Raw genomic sequence first — 18,099 nt, 5'->3', positions numbered from 1 at the left:
CATTAGCAAAGTCGTAACTTCACTTTAGAGTGAAGAGGTAGACTGCGTATTAATAACGCTCATCATTTAACACGTCAGCAAAAGTGAACCGCGTGGCTATTATGCATGAGGAACAGTGCTTGCATGCAGACGCCTAGATAAGTGATAGGCATCAGGAGAGAGCCACAACACTGCCCCTCCTGGGCAAGAAAAAAACAATTGATTTATTCCGCTAGGCAAAATATGATGACATACCATTACACTTCCCTTTTTCAGAGAGATATATCGTCTAATCATGTTACCCAAGTGCTCAAATTCTTCTTTGTCTAGCAGTGGCATTTGGCCAACGCGGGCATCAAACTTCCGTGTCTCGGGGCCATTTACGATGGCGCATTTACCCTGTCAGGAGGTGATTTCCAGATTTAGCTTCTTGATAGAGAAATTATAAAGCTATAAGCACTTAGAATTCAGCCCATAATGATTTGACGCTGCTGTGAGAGTAGATGACTGTTTTACTCTCATATATTTCTTTTTATTGAGCTGCCACAAGTTTATCAGTCACCATCTGTGTTAGCCAGTTAGCATTGCTAGCTGCAAGGGAGTTTGATGCAGTTGGCCAGCATGCCTGTATTTCTTTATAGATATTCACCCAAAAATATTACCTTATTTAGTGATAAAGATCTACTTGATTTGTTATTTAAAGAGTTCAAAGCATTGTAGAGATATCAGGAGGAGCACTTAGTTCTGCTAATTCCCATCCAACGTTATCCCCTTCACACGTAATCATTGTGTTCACTCTGGAAAAGCCCTACCCTGTCCACAGTAGAAGCACATAGCAATGCAGGGCGTTTCTTTTCCAAAAAGACGAAGGTGGGGGCAGAGTAACGGATGGAGTAATGGGTGGAGTAATGTCTCATAAAGTGACTGACAGGAGGTCAATGTAAACACAAAATAGTTTCCATCCCAGAAGGCAGTTTTTTAATGCAGGAGCACCTAATACTGCTGACGTCATTGCTAAAATATTCTCTTTAAATTAAATTTAACATATTTCACAGTTTATTGGAAGTAGAAAGAAGGTAGAAAATTAACTAATGCCCCTATAAGAACCTTTGCAAAATCATCTGCCACTCCACACGACCTAGAAAACCTGATCCAGGCTTTTACTTCCTCTCGGTCAGGTTGTTGTAAGGCATTGTGTCTCTTGCATGTTAGTCCAAAATGTTTCAGCTTGAAAGGACACGTTAGCCCATTTTTAGCTACCCTCTACAGAATTTTACCTTAGTCTACAATAAGGTTTCCTTGTTTGTTTTTAAAGCCCTGCATTGGCTCCCTGTTACATTACATATATGCTTTGTTTGTTTGTTTATGTTTATGCTTTATTTAATGTTTAGGTCCTTAAAGTGCTCCTCCTCTGATTGTCCCTTAGCTTCAGTTTAAGAACAAGAGCGAACACAAAAGGCTAAATACGGCAAATCCGTGAAAGGGTAATCCAAACTCGTGGTGTAGTCATGGCACGGTATAACATACCATCAAAGCAAAACACCAGCAACTGAAACACCCTGGGCCAACGCTCTGGAACAGGCTGCCAGCTGACCGCAAACATGCCGCATCAATGCGCCTTTTTAAAGTTCAAACAGAATTTATTCACGAGCTTTTGGAAATTATTGAACGTGTTGTGAGAATTTTTGTATGTATTTACATTCAAGACTATGCATCTGTACAGTACTAGTTGGTTTAAATGTCTTTTAAATAAAGTGTACTTAGTGTTCTTCTTGCTTCTGTCCTGTTATCCCGGTGTTGGGATGGCGGGGTTTTTTATTGTTGTTTTTCTCATGGCTGTCCTGCACTGCTGTTTCAGGGCAACGTGACTTTCTCCTGCTCCGGGTCCTCGGCGGTCTCGGCCACCTTCCTCAGCTCCAGGAGGAGCTTTCTGCAGCTCCCCGCGGAAGGGCCCGGAGGCGTTTTGGGGGCGGAGGGGCCGGAGGGCGCCGGCGATCCCGCGTGGTCCGTCTCCTTCCAGTTCCGCACGTGGAATGACGCGGGCATGCTGTTGTGGAGCGGCCTGCAGGGGGCGCAGACACTGCTGCTCATACTCGCTGACGCACAGCTGCGGCTCACGCACCACAGATCGGCCCTGCAGAGCTCCGAGATCACCGTCGGTGAGGTGGAGTGCGTGTGTGTGTGCGTGCGTGCGGGCGCGCGCGTGCATGTGTGTGCGCGCGTGCGTGTGTTTGTGTGCGCGTGCATGTGCGTGTGTGTGTGCGTGTGTGTGTGTGTGTGTGTGTGTGTGTGTGTGCATGTGCGTGTGTGTGTGTGTGCGTGTGTGTGCGCGCGTGCATGTGCGTGTGTTTGTGTGCGCGTGCATGTGCGTGTGTGTGTGTGTGTGTGTGTGTGTGTGTGTGTGTGTGCGTGTTTGGGGCATGCATCTAGACAGCTTGCATACCTACAAAGGATGTTTTACAGACGAACATTTTGAAGTGAATTTTACAGACATTCAACAAATAAACATGTAATGGAAATAACTGTCTAGAAAATGACATATTTTATCATAGTTACCTCAGCTGTTAGCATTAGCTAGTGCTAAATGGCCAACAGAACACATCCAAATGTAATTATTTTTAAAATACTCACATTTCCTTTTTTATTAAATGATTTGTTGCCAGTCCTCCATCGTACTGACACAGGTTGTAAAAGAAGTCTGACACATAGTGGTTAGCACACACATAACTACAGGTTTTTGCCAGTTGTATCTGGGACATTAGCATCAGAAATATGTTTTATTCACTCAGCTCTGGGTGAGGTCCTATGAGGCTGGTTGGTAATATAGTGCTTTGTGCTGGTCTGAGCAGCTAACAGAACAGTTGAGGAAAAGGCAAACCTTCACAAAGGTAGTTCTCATGCCATGGGTGGAGACACCATGAATGGAGATACCATGGTTGGAGATACCATGGGTGGAGATACCATGGCTGTAGATGAGGGCAGTATAATTCTATTGACTCCTTTAATGATGTGTTTAAGGAAGACACATCTGAACGGCTTGTTTTCTGACATAGGCAGCCTGCAAGAAACGGACTGTGCTGTCTTCTTTCACAGTCTGTGGTTTGGCAGGCACTCCAAATACCCGACCATAAGTGCACACACATTGACAAAGTGAATTTTTCATCTGTCCCCTTTAAACAAATTTTATATACTCTATAAGAAATGTCCTCCCCAGTATTTATTTAGCCTTTGGCAGCTTCTCTGTGTTTGCGACTCAAGGAAAATGGCCGTCATACCTCTGAGCACACACATCAGTACTCTCAGCCCACTACCTCACGTAGTCACTCTGTCCTCCCTCAGGACGGGGCCTGGACGATGGTCAGTGGCACTCCGTATCGGTCAAGCTGAAGGGGCTCCAGGCGTCCGTGGCTGTTGACAATGAGCCACCGTCCAGCATCCTGCTCAGTGACTACAGTTGGCCCGGGAGGAGCCTTCTCATTGGCGGTAACGCTAGCGTTAACTCGTATTGGACTTGCATGGCGCTTCCACCTCTCTGTTTTCCAACATCCCTTTCCCATGAAACCTTTGTGCTTTACAAACTGTTCATTGCTTCACGAACTTCACTGTACATTTTGCTGCTGCCCACTGCGGTACGTTTGGAGTAAGTAGGTTTTTTTTGGCAGCGGGGGGGGGGGGGGGGGGGGGTTGGGGGTTGGACGACTTGTACTTTGATAACACGAGAGAGATTTGTTTCGGGTTTTTTTTGGCCGTTGGATATTTATCCAAACTTCCACGTAGAACCAGTGGGAATGTTAAATGTACGTGTAAAGTATCAGGGAGCAGCTTGAAGACGCACCGCACTAATGTGTTGAATATAGCGTGACAGTATGGTTTTTCCAGTGGCTACACTGATATCGACTGTAGATATTAGTGTTTCTCATATGTCCATTATTGAACACTTGCAAAGTGTGTGGTAGTTTATATTTATTCAGGATCAATGCAGGTAGTGTTTACTCACTTATGTAATGCACAGGCCTCAGAGTTTTTTGCCTTCTAAAGTTTATCTGGAACACCATAATGTTGCTATATGGTATGAATGTATTGTTAAATTGAAATGTATTGAGAATTTCAGTTGTGTAATTCAATGTCTGTTGAATATTCATGCATTACATTGTTTTTAATTTGTGTTATTATATTTATAATCAGTTATGTCAGTGTAAAATAGAAAGCACAGCATGTTTTTACGAATTTGTGGTTTAGAATTGTATTATCGTAGGTGATAACAGATGCACACGTGGCAAATTTCATTTTGTGTTTAAATGGGGTGTCGCCTGAAAATGCCAGGAGACATTCAATGTCACAACACCCAGCCTCTTTATAAGAATGAGGCTAGAAAGTGTTTCACCTAGGAAGTGTGTGTGTGTATGTGTGTGTGTGAAGGGGTGTGTTTGTGTGTGGGTGTGTGTGACTGCAGTGTGAAGGGGTGTGTGTGTGGGTGGGTGGGTGTGAGTGCATTTGTATTTCACTGCAGTATCAGGGTGTGTGTATGTGTGTGTGTGCAGTGTGAAGGGGTGTGTTTGTGGGTGTGGGTGTGTGTGTGACTGCAGTATCAGGGTGTGTGTGTGTGTGTGTGTGTGTGCAGTGTGAAGGGGTGTGTTTGTGTGTGGGTGTGGGTGTGTGTGTGTGTGTGTGACTGCAGTATCGGGGGTGTGTGTGTGTGTGTTTTCAGTGTCTGTTGCTTAATCAGTGGAAGAGCAGATGGCGTTCTACAGTGTCACGGGTTTGCAGTAAAATGAAATATCACAGTTTGCAACCTTTGCCTTGCAGTGACTGATGGTGCAGTCACTGCTGATAAATATAGTCCCTAAGCTTTGCTGCCCCATCAGTTCTGCCCCCAAGGCTTTGCTATGGTCTCCTTTCTGACCTGGGACTTACACTTTGGGTTGTTGCGATCAGTACGTTCACTGATCTAGATTACCCAGATTACCATTTAATTTGGTGCTTATGCACTTTTCTGGTGTTAATTCACGTCTTTTTTTTTCCCCACAGGATGCCCAGCTGCGCTGGCCAATCAGGGCTGTAGGAACCCCACACTGGCCTATCAGGGCTGCATCCGTTCTATTGTCATCAACGACTATTCCGTAGACTTGTACCGCGTGCAGCAAGGCCTTCTGGGTAACTACAGTGATCTCCAAATTGACATCTGTGACATCCGGGACAGGTACTATTTCTCTGGTGTTATAATAAGTATTTCGATTGTTTAATATGCAAAGTAAATTTTTTTTTTTTGGACAAAATGGCCAAAGTGTCTTCAACACGAGCACTTTCTATGGTAGAGGAAAAGCAAGGTGTTTGAGGCTCCGAACTATACCACACCCTTAGACCCACTGTTGTGTCCCGGAAAGGGCAGAGTTGAGTTTCCGAGACTGGGGAGAGGGAGAGTGAAGATCACAGCCACTGTTTGAATATCTAGCACCTCAGTAAGTTGCATTTGCAGTTGCTCGCGACCTCTCCTCACACATGGGCCGGCTAGACCGTGCCGACGGACGAGAACGCCATCGTCGCGGGCGGATGTTGCTCGCCGCGTCGAAAACGAGGAACGGGAGGGAGGGAGGCTGCGAGAGAAATCAGGAACAGTGGGAGGAGAGCAGGAGGAAGGAGATGGAGAGAGAGAGAGAGAGAGAGAGAGAGAGAGAGAGAGAGACGGGCCTGCAGCATGAATTCTTTCTCCTCTGTCCATCTCATTTCATCTGGCCTCTCCAGCCATTTTCCGACCCCGGCTAATGCTGTTCCTTGGCAGCAGAGGAAGGCCGCCGCCGGCACTGCTGAGGATATTAGTTGCTGGACGCCGCTCCTGGCACTGCCTGCACCTGGGAACGGCTCCGGGAAAGGTGGAGAGGGTGGAGTGGGGTGGTGCTGTTATTTTAGGAGCAGATTCCCAGAGCTCTTGCCTCAGCTGGGATGTTTTTAAACCATATTTTTAAAGCGCCGTCACACTGACCCTCCTTCTGCGCGCCAAACGCACCGCCCCGCGGGCGACCGTCTGCTCCAGCGACGTCCAGCGCCGTTAAGAGTCTCTAGGAGTAACCTTATTTCCCTTCAGTCTGACTCCAGCCTGCAGTTTATCACTGCACTGTAGGCATTTGCTTAAAAATTCCCAGATTTCCGAGTCTCGCTGTTCTGAGCTGCTTTTCCGAAGAAACTCGCCAAGCGAGACGGTAGATTCAAAAGTAGCTTACCGCTTTGGGAATGCCGAGTCTGACCAAACGCAGATACACCCGGCCTCGCGTTATTGGCTGAGAATTAGAGGTTCATTTGCTCCTTTTATGGTGAATTGCGTGCGACGCAAGCACAGAGTAGCGCGCCTTTGTAGTGTCACGAATGTGGAGAGAAAAATCTGGAATCCCAGATAACAAATGTATGTTTGGACGGAGTAGAAACCGCAGTGACCCTGCTTTGGGTCGTCGTCCCCCCGTGGAATTGTTAGCTACTGACATCAAAGCGTATTGATCACAGGGTGGACTTCCTCTCATCCGTGCATTATTGATGAAGAGATCGCTGCGCCTAGCCTAGCCTAGCCTAGCCTAGCCTATCTTAGCCTCATGCTGGCCCTCTGCCTACCTGCCCGGCTGTAGCTTGATAAGACGGGTCAGTGCGAGTTTGGTGAACAGCCAGAGGACTCAGATGCCACAGAAACTATGCCTATACCCTCGCCGCATGGGAGCCAGGCGTGCACGTGCGTGTGTGTGTGTGTGTATGGGGGGGGGGGGTAAAACACACCTTCTGAATGGTTGTCGTTCCTCCAAAGGTTTTTATGCAGCTTGACAGGGCCGCGGGTGATGTTTTCTCTAGTTTGCCTTATGGCTCCTAGACCATGCTGTTGTAAAGCATCCGAGACTGGCTTTGCCAATTAACAACGGATGCACTAAAAGACCTGTACACGCATCCGTGTGCGTTAAAACCCGACGTGCCTCTTGATGGCTACCGTCGGAAAACTGGGATATAAATGCCCGTATATCCTAATCTGTGGCATCTCTGGCCTGCGAGACAAATCTACACAGCAGCCACGTGCCCCGTCGGCGGTCCGCACGCTCTCCACGTGAGGTTCTGCTCTCCGTGGCCCGGAGTGGCGCATGCGTGGCTCGAGATGGAAGATGGAAGCACGGGAGAGGAAAGGAGGAGAACGCGATGGGGAAAGGGGAGCAGGACAGGAAGACGGAGGAGAGAGGGTGGTGTCGGATGTGTGACTAAGCCCTTCACCATGCCCCCGTCTCTCTCTCTCTGCCTTAAAACATGCATTCACAACAGGAGCCTCTTGGGTTTTTCTAGCTTTTTTATACACAACCCCCTTTTGTATGCCCTGATTTATCATTCATTAAGGCTTTTCTTTGTGCCTCTTTAGCCTGTATTCCGTATGTGAATCTTGAATCAGCTTTTCACCCCCTGCTTTCAGATATTTCTCCGACTACGGAGCCGAACATGCTGTTTTGTTCTCGTAGTCTCTGGTATTCTCTTGCATCCTTCTGTTTTTACATATTCGGGTTTCTTTTCTGCTTTTCACGGTTGCTAAAATACCATGAAACACAAGACCGTCGCACGCCCAGTTGCACAAATGCTCGCGCAGCGCCTAGCGCTTGATTAAGGCGCGCGTGCGGCGTGTCTTGTTGCGTAGCAGGAAAGCGCCATCGACGGCACGCTCGCGCGCTGGAACTGAACTACGGCAAGCATCTCAGGTGTGTCTGGGATATAATCGTTATAATTACACACTGTGTTGATTAAGGTCATGGTTTTTAAGAGATCAAAAGCGATCACATTTGATTATCATTAGTGTTCTGACATTTGGAAATATTAAAAACAAAAAAAACAAAAAAAAAATCAGAAATCTCCTCTTATTAAATTTGGTCTAAACTAGTGAGATGCTTCCAGCCAGGATAAATTCAACATAAAATACGATGACTAAAGCAGATGCAGGCAGACGCACGTCCCTCGAGTTCGTGTACTTGTGAGCGCCGCCTGGGGGTTGCCCGGGCTGGGAGCACGTAAACAGCTGTCCTCCGAGAAACACCACTGATGTGTCCTTAACGTGATGAAGACAGCCTTCAGCTCTGCGGGCGCTTGGCTGTGTCGCCGAGCTAAACGCCTCTATCTCAGCGCTCCCAGTGATTTACGAGCGATGTGTTTTAGAGCGACTTATACTTCAGACCAAGACCATGGTCTCGAATCAAAACCGAGACCAGGAAAATGCAAGTCCATTCAAAGAGCATGAATCTAAATTTCAGCTCTGCAAACCAGTTTGATTTTTGCGTTCAGTACTAAGGATGAGCATCTCGGGCATGGAATGGCCCCAACCAAAAAATGTAACCCCTTAGCGTTATTTGAGCAACAGCTCACAACGAGAGCCATTCCGGGGGTTTAACTCCACTCTCCTCCAAGCTCTGCGGACAGGCAGCCCATGAAATCTCCTTTCACAGCGGCGACGGCTTGATCGTTCGGTTCTGCACGTAGTTTCCTAACCCACGGATCCGATAGTCTGTGGTCTCGGATGATCGGAAAGAAATTTCGAATCCACAGTATTGGAGACAGGGTCAGTACCAAAGAAAGGTGCGCCCGATCCCAACTCGAGATTTTAATGTGGTTGAGAATAGGGGGATTTGATATGTAGAACAACACACAGACGGCCGGGTGGGGTGGAGTTGGCCTGTTTCATTTTTAATAATCTTATACTATTTGTCTTATAAGTATGAGTATGAGGAGTTTGAGGGCATCTTGGCTTGAATTGTTTTTGTTTTTTTTGTTGATCTTGCGTACATATATTTGCATATTCGTCTGTTGTAGGTACATTGAGTAGAGCTTAATGACTGGCGGGTGCTTGGTCAACACGCCACAATTGTAATGCAATTTGCAAGATTGATGCGCTGTGGTAATCACATCGACTCTTTGCTATGTGACTTACATTATGGGCTTTGACTCTTTGCTACATAAGCATATGAGCTGTACTACACTGCTGTGTAAGCTGCATTATGGCGTTTGACTCAGCTACATGCATATATATATATACTTGTTATTTGACACTTTAGCATGGGAGACATGGTGCTTCTTTCGGCATTTAAATTTGTACTACACAAAAATATAAACTGTTCATTTGACTCTATAAGTAGGCCCATAACTCTGAATGCTTTGGAGTTATTTTACGGTTTTGGGCTTTGGAGCACACGCTAAGCTTTTGTGCTGGATACATTAGTTCAGGACTCTTCCGTCAGCTACGTCGGGGTGTCTGTAGCGCGCCCCACGGCGCTCCGTCTGTGTAACCAGTCATCTTGTCTTGCAGGTGCACGCCGAGCTACTGTGAGCACGGGGCAGTCTGCTCACAGACGTGGAGCACCTTCCACTGCAAATGTTCCGGGACGGGCTACACAGGAGCCACCTGCCACAACTGTGAGTCTGCACCAGTGTATCGGGCAGCTTGGCTGTCGCGTGCGCCGTGGGGTGAATCTGTGTTCCGTTGTGTTAACCCTCCTACAGCTCACGGGGTGCCGGCAGAGGCCTGTGCGCGCTCATACGTGTTTGTAGCATGTTCAGATGTACGCAGCATGTGTCGATGTTCAGATGCGCTTATAGGCACGAGTACTTACCTCTGTTATATCTTTCTTACCGTACCGTTTTTGTATGTGCGTGTGTTTTAGACATAAAAACACAATTACCATGGACTTCTCTAGCTTTCTAGTATTCGTAATATCAATCCGACTTAATTTTTTTCCGGTTTATTATACATCGTGGTGTTGTAATTTGCTTTTGGCTGTTGTACGCTGCAAGTAAAAGCCTATTAGGCTCCCGTGCCGTAGTTACGTAAGCCTGCGGCCCGCCACGCTGCACATGTTCTGTGCGCTGTAAAAGGGCAAGCACTCGGCTGCGGGCTGCTTCACGTTTTTCGCGCCGCGCCCCCTGCTGAAAGACGTGACGCTGCGCAGTGCGTGGAGAAGAAACAGGGTGTGCACAGTTTTAGATTTTTAAGTCTGCATTTCCACACCCTGCTCCTGCAGTAGCTGCAGGTTTCCGTGTTGCCCCTGTTCTGGAATGCCCATGTCAACTTTGCACGGCCGGATGAGTCGGGTGCCATGGTAACGGGGGAAAAACGCTAATGCATGCAGTGTTGATGCAGCCAAGGTCCAGAGACTTGGAGGCAGTGCTTCTCCAGGTGGGCTCCGGGGACCCTCATGGAGTCCGGCAGGCGGAAACACGAGCTGGTTCCCGAGCCCGACCCTGGGATCTGGTAGAGCGGAGAGCTGTCACGGCAAATCCATCCCCTCACACATAAGTTAGGGTGACCTCTGGAAGACCCGGCCAGTGTGTGCTGTTTTAATTCCGAGCTTGGAAATGAGACCTGACCTCTGACCCCTCTTCTGGCGTTTTTCATATTTCTTTCTCCCCCTTGTGCGCAGCTATCTTTGCACCATCGTGCGAGGCCCACAGACTGATGGGGAGCGCCTCCGGCTTCTTCTCCATCGATCCGGACGGCAGCGGACCCCTGTCGCCCGCCGTAGTGTACTGCAACATGACTGGTGAGAGCCCTGCGGCAGCACACACGTAAACACGCAAATTTTAGGACCCAGGGGAGCCCGGGGCGGGTTGGCGCACTGTTGGTAGGTGTGAGCGAGCTCCTAAAGAAAGCCATCTGTCTCCCCTTGGTTGGGTTTGCCTTGTTGGTCAGCTTGTTTATGCACTTAATGTGGATCCAGTACCTCATCTTGTTCCAAGCCATTGGTTTTGGTTGCTCCGCCTTAAGGTCGCCGAGCTATCGTTTATTTGTGTCGGATCGGCAAGAATGCGCTATAAGATGCCATGTTTTATTTAGGGCCTTAGAGAAGAGTTTCGTCACTTTTTTATCCCAAAGCATTCCCGAGGTGTGTTCCTGCCCACTCCAAACGTAACACATTAACGCAAGGTTCCCGAACGAGCGTGCGCGTTTCCACACCAGCGGCCAGACGGAGGAGGTCACGGGAAGGTCCGAACGGACAGGCGTGAAGCTCCTTCCAGGAGCCCCTCGCAGATGGGTTCGCCCCTCCGCCCAGACGCCCCGCGGTCCTCGGCGCCTGCGAGGCCGGCGTACCCCAGTCCTGAGGGGCCGTGGTCCTGTGTGGAAATTCTGCCAGGCTGTGAAGCCCCAGAGCTGCCGAGGGGCTGCTACGTGGGAGGAAGGTGGATGGAGTGAACAGGCCGGCCTGTCCCCAGTGGTGGGGGTTAGTGAGGGGGCTCTCCACTCTGAGCTCAAGGCGAGGGCCGATGCCTCCCTGTCCAGGGACAGGAACGCCGGCTGGCGAGTCTGGCCCACGGGGCCAACGGCAAGCTCGGTGAAATATTACCCATCTCAAGAAAAATCACGATAAGGGAAGTTTCTTCTTTTCTCGCTCTCTCTCTCTCTCTCTCTCTCTCTCTCTCTCTCTTCCCCCCTCTCTATCTCTGTCTTTCTGTCTACCCTGTGTCCCCTCTCTCTCTTAAGTATGCGTGCGGGTCTTGCTAGCTATTGCACTCGGTACTTCAGAATACGTGTTCACAGAGTTCACTTTGCTTGACCTCAATTAAAGACACTGTTAGGAATGGAAATGAAAGTGCAGCCACCATGCGCACATACACCTACACACACACACACACACACACACACACGGAGCGCTCACAAAACACAGCCGCACGCGCACACAACCCGGCGCAGTGTATGCAGGACAGACAGATGCCGTCGCCGTGGTTTCCAGAGCCGCTCCGCGTCCAGACAGGTCGTAGCGAAGAGCAGGCTTCATTTCTCCGTCTCAAAGCCGACCGAAGCCTTAAACACACACACACACACACACACACACACACAGGTCACCACGCGCACATCGAGCCACCTCGAGGACAACTCACATTCAGATGGCACCACAGCCGTGGCTGGTGCATGCACATTCGTGTCTGTAAATCTGCATCAGAAACAAACCATGCGCCGCTGGAAGGATAACTGGAGTGGATCTTGAGGAGCGATGAACGGAGGGCTCTTAGACGCCACCTGCAGCCAGTCTGACTCAAATTAGTTCTGGGAGCGCAGACTTTCCTGTGAATATATTTATTTTGTATTAAATATTTCTTTGTAAAGGAGCTGACCAATTGGTTTTCAAAAAACCCCCAAAAAGTACCATTTAAAATGGTGTTTGAAGGAATTCATACAAATTTACAGTATGTTACGTGGCAGTTTAAGTACAAACCTTACATCACTAAATGTCAAAGCCTTAAAATGCCTAGAACTAAATAAATGGCTACAGTGGAGTAAAGTGTGACCTTTATTGTGTGACGTTCCCACCTCAATACTCTGTGGGTTAATGTAGTTTGCATTTGTATTTGACATCATTGTATATAACTTTACCTTTCTTAAGGCAAAATTCAGCTTTATTTAACGTGTGTGCGTGCGCGCGTGTGTGTGTGTGTGTGTGTGTCTAGAGGAGAAAGTATGGATGGTAGTGGATCATAACATCATGGGGCAGGTGACCGTGATGGGCTCTTCCCCGCAGAAGCCGCACGTCATGAAGCTGAACTACAGCGCCACCTTGTCTCAGCTCTCCACGCTGCTCCACCGGGCCGAGCAGTGCCAGCAGGAAGTGGTCTACCGCTGCAGGAAGTCCCGCCTCTTCAACACATGGGGTGAGCAACGGTGGCCGAGTGTGTACGTGACCGGCTTGGTCGTCCAGAATATAGTTCGATGAACAACGAGGAAATACTTTCCCTTTTCGTATGTGTGTGTGTGTGTGTGTCTGTGTGTATACCTGTGTGAGGGATATAGGTTTTCTAAAAATGGCTCCATGGAGTTAAAATACCAATAAATTAACAATCGGGTAAATAAGACTATATCCCGTAATATCTTGTGCTTGTTGGAAACAGACAGCCTGTCTGTCTCCCCGCCTCAGCCTGTCTGTCTCCCCGTCTGTCTTGCTTGTTGGAGATGTCTCCCCTCGTCTACCGATTTCAGTAAAGTGGTGCCTGCTCAGATCTGTAATATGACGTTCCTCATTACTCACTGAAGGCGTTATGAAAACACAATTTAATTACTTAATCTCAATCGATAGGAACCGGTGGCATTTATTGACTAGGTGTCCGTCGAGATTGTTCATTAATTAGTGGAGCGCGCATGGAATTTCCATAATCAGACTGAGATTAAACGTCCCACTGACCAGGACTGAAAGACTTTACCTGCCTGAGGCACCTTTACCGCCGACAGAACTCTAGGCTTACGTCCGGCGTGCGGTCCACATACCGCGTTATCTGGAAACGACTGTGGACGTGGCTGTCAGAGGCTGTTATCGTGCTTTTTTTTTTGCTTGGGGGGAAAAACTAGAATGGTTATTTTGTAGCCGTTTGTCCCAAATTAAAGCAGCGTGAGTCGCAGTGCGATTTGCCGGCGAGAAATGACCTTGAAACGTGCACGTGTGGGACTTACTGCAAGTCCAAACCACAGTTCAGTAAAAGGTCACACAAAGGGAAAGGCTGCATGAATAGAAACGGGTCATGGGGTTATAGATAGGATCCGCCTCGCTGTGTGTGACTCCTCAGCTGCCCTCTGCCAATCTAACATCACAGACCCCCTTAAACCCATCTTGATGAGGACTGCATGCCAAGTGGCTTAAAAGGGCCCGCTGGTCTCCTGCTGGTCTCCTGCTGGTCTCCTGCTTCTCATGAGGAAGCATGGGGTAGCAGATGTTTCCACCGGGCGGAGGAAGGGCCGGCCACAGCCGCTGCTCCGCGGACTCCGGGCGCAGCGATAATGAGGCGCTCTTCTAGTAATTGGCGCAGAGATGAGAACGAAACTGGGTTTTAATCCGCGAAGGCTGACAGAGACAGGCGATAATGAAGCGGATTCTCTTGATTGTGCTATTCAAAACGACGCGCTATAAATCTGGGAGCTTCACAACATTTTGGGACCAAAAAGGATAAGGGGATGTGCGCTCTTATAGATCCATATGCGACGAATCCAGCGTTTTCCGTATGTTTCTCCTTGATGTAGGGGAGACCTAAATCTGGCAGCACATACTTCTGTGTAACTTTGTGGATTTCAAAAGCTCAGACTCCTCACTGGTTTATTTGGGGACACATGCAAGTTTACTGATAGTATTATATATAACTATTGGCTATCACTCGAGCCTTAAGACTAAAGACAAGTCATTAGTTTGTTTTTATGTATGCTGTGTCGGAAGAGTAGGATAACATGATGAAGATGATGAAGAACAAGATTTATTAAAGGATCATTCCAGAATGGGAATGCATAAAATAATCCAGTGTTGATAACCCTGGATAATGATACTTGGCTAGAGAACACTGCACCATAGATTGACTAAAGGAAACACGGCACACGCAGTAAATACTGATGTGGGGATAGATGTGTGAACGGAAGGATGTGGTTATTGAAGGATGGACGGATGTGTGGGCTGAAAGATAGACATGTAGATAGGTAGATGGGTGGATGGATGGATGGATGGATGGATGGATGGATTAATAGATGGATGTGTAGCTGGATGTGTGCATTGATAGATGGATGTATGGATGGATTGATAGATGGATGTGTAGATGGATGGATGGATGGATGGATGTGTGGATTGATGGATGGATGTATAGATGGATGGGCGTGCAGAATGCTAACTGCAGGTGTAGTTGTGCGCGGGGCCTGCTGTGTGCAGAGTCTGAGCAGGGTGTGCTTCGTTGCAGACGGCACCCCTCTGTCGTGGTGGCGGGACCGTGCTGGGGAGCGGAGGACCTACTGGGGCGGCTTCCTGCCCGGCGTGCAACAGTGCTCCTGTAGCCTGGCGGAGAACTGCATCGACATGAACTACTTTTGCAACTGCGACGCAGACAGGAGCTCCTGGTACAAGGGGTTATTTTTTAATTATGTCATGAGTGGAAGCATTAACGTTAAAGCTGGAAACCCTAAGCAAGCCTCGCTACCAGGCACATCTGTTCCCCTGCCGCAATCAGCCGTAATTTTGTGTCACGTGTGTCTTTTTTTTCCATTTAGCGTTTCCATTGATTTTGTCGTCCAAAACTCTGATTGTTTCCATTTAATTCCCCTCCGGAGTTGAGCGCTCGCTTGTTACGCCCTGACGGTTTGTCACGATTTGCTTGCAGGGAGAATGACACAGGACTGCTCTCCTATAAGGAGCACCTGCCGGTTACCGAGATCACCGTCGGAGACACGAACCGAACGGGATCGGAAGCCGTTTATAGAGTGGGTTCTCTGCAGTGCTACGGGGACAGTAAGAGAAGACTTTTCTCTCCATTTATGCTTCTCCTGCTAATTGCTTCTAAAGCCTATAAAATCTTAAACAGTATCTTCATCATTAGCACACGCTTAAAGCTCCCTCTTGCAGTCGTTAATTAACATCCGATGCACAGCTCTTAAAAATGCGACTCAAATTCTCCAGACTTCTCTTCTGCTCCCCGCGAGCAAGGACATGGCGACCCGCCGCAAATTGCGCGGTGACCGTATCTGTCGTGGAGAGATCATTAAAATCGTTAAAGCGGCCCAGCGGAACATATGACCCCCGGGGACGAGGGGGTCAAATAAATAAATAAATAAATAAAAGGGTCCCCTCGAAATTTTCGGGGTTGTGTGCAAAATGCCACGGGCGTTTGTGTGTTCCCTGGCCAAGAAAAATGGCTTCTCTCCCTGCCTTTCACAGGTCGCCACAGGTTAAAAATCTCACAGATCTCCACATCCTCTGGTGGCCGGGAGCTGGGCTGCCAGCTTTCCAATGTAATGCGCTCTTAATTCACAGGGTTCCTGTGGAACGCCGCGTCCTTCTACCAGGAGTTGTCCTACCTGCACTTCCCAACGCTGCAGGCCGAGCTCAGCGTCGACGTCTCCTTTTACTTCAAGACCACAGCGCCCTCTGGAGTTTTCCTGGAGAATTTGGGAGCCCGAGATTTCATCCGGGTGGAGCTAAGCAGTGAGTGTCGCCGCAATTCGCTTCCGCGGTGCCAACAGTAAGTCCAAGTCCGGATGGCGGGGAGGACCATCCGTAAATGCCTTTGTGAAGCCATGGGTATAAAGTTATTTACTCCTACGTAATTGGATCCTCCCATAATGCCAAAATGTATCATTTTCTTGATGGTTTTCATGATCCCAGGTTACACCTGCAGTTTCGGTTCTTGCTTTCGACGCATTACAACGTGCAGAAACATATCACGGGAGCTTCACGTGAGACGTCCCAACCGCTAGCGTCGGAAGGAAGCGGCCTGGTTCCTAACGCTGTTTTCAACCCCTTCCTTCGCCTTCCATCCACCCCTCCCCCCTTCATACCCTTCCCCTGTGCCCCCAGCGCCGTCAGCGGTCACGTTCACGTTCGAGGTGGGTGGCGGGCCCGCGGTGCTGTCAGTGAAGTCTCACGTGCCGCTGAACGACAAGCAGTGGCACCACGTCCGGGCCGAGCGCAACGTGAAGGAGGCGTCGCTGCAGGTGGACCAGCTGCCCCTGCGCTTCCTGGAGGCCCCGCCCGACGGCCCCGCCCGCCTGCAGCTCAACAGTCAGCTCTTTGTCGGTAAGCCACGCCCACTCGCGTTTCACAACAGGCCACGCCTTCTCCTGCCCTGCAGTAGACCTCCACCACTAGCAGCCTGACGCGCAGCCACAGTGTTGTGCCCGCTTGCAGGTTATTGGACAGCTGTTAGCAATATGCCACACCCGCCTGCAGGTTACTGGGTGGAAGTTCACCACATTGGCCCCATCCCCTCATATCTTCAAGCTAATAACTACTTATACCTTCATAATCAGCAGTTCTAAACAGTTCACATATCAGCACTGCCTGCTTGCCACTCTACACTTTACCAACAGGCCTTGCCGTAGGCTATTACCCTTCAAAATAAAAGTACCTCCCTCATAGAAGTGTCTCTGTGATGTATCGTTCCGGCCAGCTCCGAGCACGGCGTGGCCAGCCGTTCATTAACAGGCCTCGCTACAGGCCCAGAACGATCCCTCACTTTTACGGGCCGAGCCTAACGGATGGTAAATCCGTCTCCATTGCCACATGCTTATTCCACTTTCACCTTTCGCCGCGGTTTCTCAGTTTTCGGGCAGCAATTTAATTCGGAGTCGAAGCCGCGGATTTGTAAAGCCCACGAGGGGAATGACTTCTTTTAGAGCTCGAAAAAAACCTCCTGATCCTGCGCCTTCGGCCCCTACAAGAGCTCAAAAGGTTTGGAGGAACGATGCCTTGGCCAGATAAACCTGTGTTAATGAAGTTGTTAACGTTTTGTGTGAACTCTTAGCGCAAATTACCAAAGTGGAAGTGCAAGCTGTACTTTTAACACTCGAGCCTTTCACTTTGTGGTCATAGTGGACTTAAACAGTGGAATTAAATATGTTTAAAAACAGCAAACACATTTAAACTCACTTCGTACTCGCTTTGTACGGATCACTTATCACATCATATTCGTGTTAATTACCATGCAGTTACATGGCTACTAGTGTTTATTGTTTACTGGTAAATAATCTGTGTTTTACCCCTACAGGAGGAACGGCCTCTAGGCAAAGGGGCTTCCTGGGCTGCCTAAGGGCATTAAACATAAATGGGATGACCCTCGACCTTGAGGAACGGGCCAAGATGACCCCGGGGGTCAGCGCCGGGTGCCCGGGTCACTGCAACGGCCAGGCCCAGCTGTGCCACAACCGCGGGCGCTGCATCGAGCGGAGCAGTGGATACGTGTGCGACTGCACGCATTCGGCGTATGGAGGGCCACACTGCCAAAAAGGTATGCCGTTGCCCACAAAGCACCTCCCGAAAGGCTGACATAGTTCTCGTCCGGTCTGAGGGGTCCGGCATGTAGACCACCCTAACCGCCGACCTTCAGACACCAGCCTAAAACTTCTAAAACGGCCCCGAGCGAGTTAAATTCTCTCCGAGAGCCATATCATCCCACGGAGCCCTTACTAAAGAGCAATAACACATAAGTGTACCATATTCCAAACTAACAACCACATTTATGCAATTTAAATGACAAAATTTACAATTCCAACAGTCATCCCAATGCAATTTCTTGTATTAAAGGGAAAAAACGGATTAAAGAAAAAAATGATGAATGGGAGGGATAAGGAGCTGGCCTCCACTGATTGGACTTCATCCATCTAAGGACTAA

At 48.8% G+C, this 18,099-nt stretch overlaps 1 protein-coding gene across 3 annotated transcripts in view; it reads left to right on the top strand.

The window, feature by feature from the left end:
- Positions 1-18,099, top strand: part of cntnap5b (contactin associated protein family member 5b) — a 65,135-nt gene that overhangs the window by 35,182 nt on the left and 11,854 nt on the right. For all 3 annotated transcript variants that reach the window (XM_081706187.1, XM_081706186.1, XM_081706185.1), the window contains 11 exons: positions 1,838-2,138; positions 3,319-3,462; positions 5,008-5,179; positions 9,287-9,393; positions 10,398-10,517; positions 12,421-12,621; positions 14,677-14,833; positions 15,094-15,221; positions 15,744-15,914; positions 16,287-16,505; positions 17,476-17,715. In XM_081706187.1, coding sequence (XP_081562313.1) covers positions 1,838-2,138; positions 3,319-3,462; positions 5,008-5,179; positions 9,287-9,393; positions 10,398-10,517; positions 12,421-12,621; positions 14,677-14,833; positions 15,094-15,221; positions 15,744-15,914; positions 16,287-16,505; positions 17,476-17,715 — 1,960 coding nt within the window. The remainder of the gene's footprint in view (positions 1-1,837; positions 2,139-3,318; positions 3,463-5,007; positions 5,180-9,286; positions 9,394-10,397; positions 10,518-12,420; positions 12,622-14,676; positions 14,834-15,093; positions 15,222-15,743; positions 15,915-16,286; positions 16,506-17,475; positions 17,716-18,099) is intronic.

This window comes from Electrophorus electricus, chromosome 23 (genome assembly GCF_041902795.1).
Source record: "Electrophorus electricus isolate QZ-2024a chromosome 23, ASM4190279v1, whole genome shotgun sequence".
Taxonomy (NCBI): Eukaryota; Metazoa; Chordata; class Actinopteri; order Gymnotiformes; family Gymnotidae; genus Electrophorus; species Electrophorus electricus.
This window is presented reverse-complemented; position numbering and strand designations above follow the sequence as displayed.